Source organism: Crocodylus porosus, unplaced genomic scaffold (genome assembly GCF_001723895.1).
Source record: "Crocodylus porosus isolate Cpor-Errol unplaced genomic scaffold, CroPor_comp1, whole genome shotgun sequence".
Classification (NCBI taxonomy): domain Eukaryota; kingdom Metazoa; phylum Chordata; order Crocodylia; family Crocodylidae; genus Crocodylus; species Crocodylus porosus.
This window is the reverse complement of record NW_017728906.1, coordinates 35,700,774-35,706,521: the sequence shown is the minus strand read 5'-3', so window position 1 is coordinate 35,706,521 and position 5,748 is coordinate 35,700,774. Positions and strand designations below refer to the sequence as shown.

General features: G+C 41.0%; 1 protein-coding gene across 2 annotated transcripts in view; it reads left to right on the top strand.

The window, feature by feature from the left end:
• TMEM50B (transmembrane protein 50B) overlaps positions 1–5,748 on the top strand; it is a 22,148-nt gene that overhangs the window by 9,885 nt on the left and 6,515 nt on the right. For both annotated transcript variants that reach the window (XM_019528841.1, XM_019528843.1), the window contains exons 4-6: positions 1,594–1,661; positions 3,016–3,108; positions 5,307–5,364. In XM_019528841.1, coding sequence (XP_019384386.1) covers positions 1,594–1,661; positions 3,016–3,108; positions 5,307–5,364 — 219 coding nt within the window. The remainder of the gene's footprint in view (positions 1–1,593; positions 1,662–3,015; positions 3,109–5,306; positions 5,365–5,748) is intronic.

Genomic DNA, 5,748 nt, shown 5'->3' with positions numbered 1-5,748 from the left:
TCATGGTTTTGGCCTGCAAGCCAGATAAATGGTACAGGGTTTGTCCGCAGGCCAGATTGGGCCCTGTGCTGCCCCCATACACTGGGATCAGGCTCTGGGGGCTCGTGTTGCCCTACCCACCTGATTGATTGCATAGCGCCACAGCCTGTGGGGATCCTCAGATCCATAGGAGCCCTGCAGGCTGGATAGCATGGTACCAGGAACCAGAGGTTGACCTCCCCTGATCTAGCATAATAAGATAAAATCATATTTTCTCTAGCTATATCATGCATACATTGAGAACTTGAGTTCTGCCTTTCAGAATAGACTTAGCCATATGTTTTCTTTCAATTTTTGTGTAAAACAAGCATCTAATACCAGATACTGCTTTGGAAACGTCAGTATGAAGGTTTAGTCAAGTTTCTAGTTTTTATAGAACATACATCTATATATCAAAGAATTTTAGAATCTGATTCTTAGCTAAAGAAAGGTATACTTATAAACTAGATTAGTGGTATGTAAAGGACTGAATTTTTAGCATGCTATCTTGTCTGTCTGGACATCTTTCTATTTTCACAATAGTGTGTGATAGTTTCATTGTCACTCTAGTTTTTCACAGGCTGGTGGATAATGATAGATGCTGCAGTAGTATACCCTAAGCCAGAACAAATGAACCATGCCTTCCATACCTGTGGAGTGTTTTCTACACTTGCCTTCTTCATGTAAGATAGCAATTTAATTCCTCGTTAATATATTTTTAAAGCAACAGTTTAACCAACATATACAATGTGTTCAAACTTCAGATTGTCAAGAATTTTTTTTCTGGATAATCCAGAGGTCTGTTTGTATATATTATATTTATGTATTTGCTTGTTCTTTATCTAGTAGAAGTGAATTTATTTTTTCCAGAGTTTTAAAATTTTAATTCTTCAAAACTGATGTGCATCTTGGCTCAGTATAAGGAACCAGGTATTTCTTTTATACAAGTAATCCTCTGTCACTAGTATCTGGAGTCCTTGAACAAAACTCCTTCTGTGACGCTCAGTAACTTATATTAACGCAAATTGGGTACAATTTTTTTTTTTCCACAGCTTTTTTTTGGGGGGGGGGATTTTGAGAAGGGGAGTTCTAAAACTCCTGTAAATGGCAGTGGCCTTTTCAGTATGAAAGGGTTACATTAGAGATATACAATTAGTCAGAGAATGTCATTTTTAGTGTTGTCTTTATCATCTTATCATCACTCTTTGGGGTGCCTTTTATATCATATTCTTGTCATATATATAGAATTAAGTTTTCAGTAAAGCAGTTCACTGTTCGCAAGCTCATATCCTACAGGTTGTAGGAGAACAGACTCCCATCTCTGGGTGGTCTTAATTGAAATTCTGCTTGAATGTAAAGATTCTGCCCTTGTGGAACTAATTGCAAGATGAACTAAATGAATGAAGATCTTGCATCTAGTCTGTGGCTAGAAGGGATTGACATAACAAGCAACTTTCTCAGGATGGGTTTTTTTTTTTCATGTTTTCAAAAGCTTTATTTTATGTTTAAAATTTTTTGTAAGTTTTTACTAACATTTAAAAATCTCTTACTTGAGTTTTATTGTTTTTGTTCCAGGATAAATGCTGTCTCAAATGCACAGGTGAGGGGAGACAGCTATGGTGATGGGTGTCTAGGAAGAACAGGTAAATGAGTGTAGTTTGAAAGCTTGGCTGGATTATTTAATCTATTTTAAAAATGTCCACTTAAATTCATTAAAAAATATAATTGATTTCATAAAAACTTCATAATTTTTTTCCTTAAGTTAAAAAAAAAAAAAATCTTCCGTCTGAGATGCACTTTTTTTCGGTCCTGTCCTGCCCCCCTTCTGCCTCCCTTCGCTCTCTCTTGAGATTTAAAACAAATTTGGAACGTCCTACTAAATCCAGAAAAATCTCAATTCAGAGAATTAATTACTGGGATGTCTGATGTGGACATCAAGGAATGAAATCCCTGTCTTTTCCCTAACACAGTCCTGGGAGAGGGAGGGCCTGCAATCTTTCTGAATCTTCCTCTGGGTTATGGATTGGAAGAATAGCTCTTGTTCTGATGTGCTGCCCATAAGTTGGTTTCTGTGGATCTGTCAGCAGCCCTCCTGTTCTTCTCAGATGTTTCCCTTTGTGCTGTGTTTTTTGGAGCCTGCAGGTAACTCATTTGAGGGATGTAGAAACCCCTCTTCCTCCTGAGCCTTCTATATCACTTGCTTTTGTAGTTACTCTTTCCTGTGACAAGGGAAGACCCTGGTGGCTTGCATATATGGGTTTTAACTTTACTTTGTACATGATTTTCTCTATCTTTATGTAAAGTAACTTTAAAAATAGCTGCCACCAAACCAAAGGTCTCTCACTTCTGTACCAAGTCACATTGTTGGCTTCTCTGTATGGAGGGGAAACTGCTTATAAACATTGTACTACTGAGGTGATCAACCATCTTGTAATAGCTCTATATTTTTTCTGTCGAAAGATAGTCTCTGTGTCTGGAGGTTTGTTTTGATTTTTTTGGAGAGTGGAGAGAATGTGGTAACTCAGTGTATGAGGTGCAGTGACCAGAAGGATTCTTGTTAGCCCCATACCAATTTCCTTGAAAATGTAATATGGCGGTAATTCATGGTCTCTTTTCCTGTTGGAACTCCACTCCTACCCCATGAGTTCTGCTAGATGCAAAATTGAATTGGGAGTTCTTGGTAATATAACTCCACCTGGAGATGCACTGCTAAAAGATGGGGATCCCTGTTGCACCTGGAGCTATTATAAAGGCACAAAACCTTCCCACAGGTGACTTTGAACTCTGTGAATAACTGACAATCATTCTTATCGTGGAAGAATCCCATCCTGTATAGGGGGAAGGCAAACAAGTTTTCCATCCCCAGGGAGGATGATGTGTTAGAAAGTCTGCAGGGGTATTCTTATGGACTGATCTGAGTATTGTCTTTTATAGCGCATCATCTAATTTAATGAATCATGCAAGAAAACATTTTAATGCTTTTAATATTTCTTTCAGGTGCTCGTGTCTGGCTCTTTATTGGTTTCATGCTGATGTTTGGTTCACTTATTGCTTCAATGTGGATCCTTTTTGGAGCATATGTTACACAAAGTAAGTATAGTTCTTCATTATGTTTGAGCAGAGAGGAGGGAACGGGTCCAAAGTACAAACAAACAAATAATTTTTAAACACAGTGCAGAATGTGCTACTCCAGTTAGTACTGTTGATTTTATTTGGTAATGAGGGTGAAATTTGCCAGCATATCTGTTCAGTTGAAGTTACTTGAAATTTTTGTAAGTTCACTGTATAAGAAGAGCCATACTTGGGTGTGCTGACTGAAAATTATACTGTGCATATTCCTGAGACCTTCCTTATCAGCTGGAAGGCAGAAAGTCCAAAATTTCTAATTGCAGACATGCAACATTTTTATAAGAGCTGAACTCTTCCTCTGGGTTTATGAGTAGGATGACCACGTGTCCTGTTTTTGCTGGGACAGTCCCATTTCAAACACACGTCCTAGTTTGGTCAAATTAGTGCCTTTGTTTCATTTTCAGAGCAACACCTGGGACTGGTATTGTAAAACGGGACTGTCTTGGCACTGTGCTCTTCCTGCTCCCAACCAGAGCTCAGAGACAGCTGAACATACTGGAGAAGTGGGGGTTAGGGTGAGAGTGGAATGCCCTGTTTTAACACTAGGGAACATGGTCATCCTGTTTATGAACCTTCTTATATTGGCATGTGAGATCACCATGTTTGCTGGCAGACATTTAAGTTCCATGATTGGGGTTTGAGGAATTTTATGCCCTATTCCCCAAATTGCGTGATCTGCCCTGCATTCTGGGAATGGGGCATACAGTTCTTCAAACCCCAATTGTCATTGTCAACTGCCAGTGTTGGGAGACACCTGCAGCTGGGGAGTAGGAACCTGCTGCAGCTGCTAGGGAGCCAGGAACTTCCTCCTCCTCAGGTGCTGCTTCCAGGGGCATCTAAGAATGTAAAAAAAATCGGGCATGCAGCTCCCAACTGCGCACCCACTTTTTAAGGGTCTGGCATGTCATGAGCCCAAGTTCTCTGGGTCCTGTAAGACGCACACTGGGGAGAGGCTTCCTGATACTAGGCTCCCAGTGCACCCCATGGTATAGCTTGGGGTTGGGAAGGAAAACTGCCCTTTTTTCTCACAGCCAGTTAAAAAGGTGTCTGAGCAAGCAGCGGAGTTGGGAAAGCTTCGTCATCCCCAGTTGCTAACACCAGCTGGCTCTCTAAACGGGCAAATGCAACTGGGGATGAGGAAGTTTTCCCATTACCTGCTGCTTATGTTGGGTGCCTCTTTAAAACTGCTCATGGAACTGAGAATGGGAAAAGCAATCACATCCCCAGCTGTGCCTGGCATCCTCCAGGGATAAAGCAGGGAGTAGCCAGGCTTGAGACCTGGACCTGCACCCAGCCTGATTCACGCTAATTGGGCAGGGGGCAGCTTATGTGGCTTTGTCCCCAGGGCAATCCAGTGCTGAATCTTGATGCACAGCTTAGAGTTGGGATTTAGCACTGGCAGCCCTGGTCCTGGTTTGGACTCAGGGTAGTCCCCTGTCCAATCCTCAAGATTAGGCAGGGGAAGGCTGTGTGCCAGATCATGGAGCTGCCCCATGCCCTGAGTTTTGCTGGGACCTGGCACCTTAAAGTGCTTTAAAAGTCAGTGGCTGCAGGGCAAGGCTCTTTAAGATGCAAGATCCTGGCAAGCCTACATCATTGTCTGTATCAGGATCAGGCTGATGCAGACAATGCATCCAGCCTCCAGTCAGGTCCTGGATGTGGAGCTGCCCAGACCCTGATGCTGACAGTCAACATCAGGATGTGAGGGCACACAATGCATTTAGTTTATGGCACTGTATAAACCAGGCACAAATGTTAAATAGTTTTTGAGTAACATCTTGATGGCCTTTTTTATGATGCCATGACTTTGAACATATTCCTTGTTGCTGTTTATGGCACAGTTAACAAGGTATTCATGCCAGAAATATAACATGTGCCAGGGACCTAAAGGATTGAATATATTTAATTTAGAATTGTGTAAATACCAGAAGACAGCAATATCAAATCCAGGCTATATATTGGCCCCCTTTATTGTAGCTTTGTATGTATGTTTTTAATGTAGTTAATCTGTCAACACCAGTGAGATTGAGAAATTTTATATTCTTCCAAAGCAATAATTTGAGTCTGTCCAGACAGTAATATCGTGAATACAGTATCAAAATATACGTTTGTAATACAGACGAATTTCATACTATTTATTGCACTCTTGTATTTTTCAGATGTTAACGTATACCCAGGACTAGCCGTGTTTTTTCAAAATGCATTGATATTTTTCAGGTAAGGACCTTTGTGTATCTTTTATGCCTAAAAATGTCAAAACTGTGTTGTCGTGGTTTATTCTACACATGGTTCTCTTATGAAGGAGGTAACCCACAACCGGGTTCGTGACAAATAAAGTCTATTTCTGCTGCACTCAGTAGACAAGGTTTACTCTCTGTTTAAAGGAGTAAAAGCATTTCTGTTTTTATACAACTAAACAGTATTGGAAAATGATTGTTAAATAGCAGCTTCTGCTTTTTTAAATATTAGGAGCCTGAAATAAGGCTCTGAGGTATCTAATATACGTTTAAGTCACCTGGGGAGTGTGCAGCTGTGGGGCTGGCCAGAGAGCAGGACAGAGCTGGGGGTGGCAGCCAGAGGGCTGACTCCCCACCCCTCTGC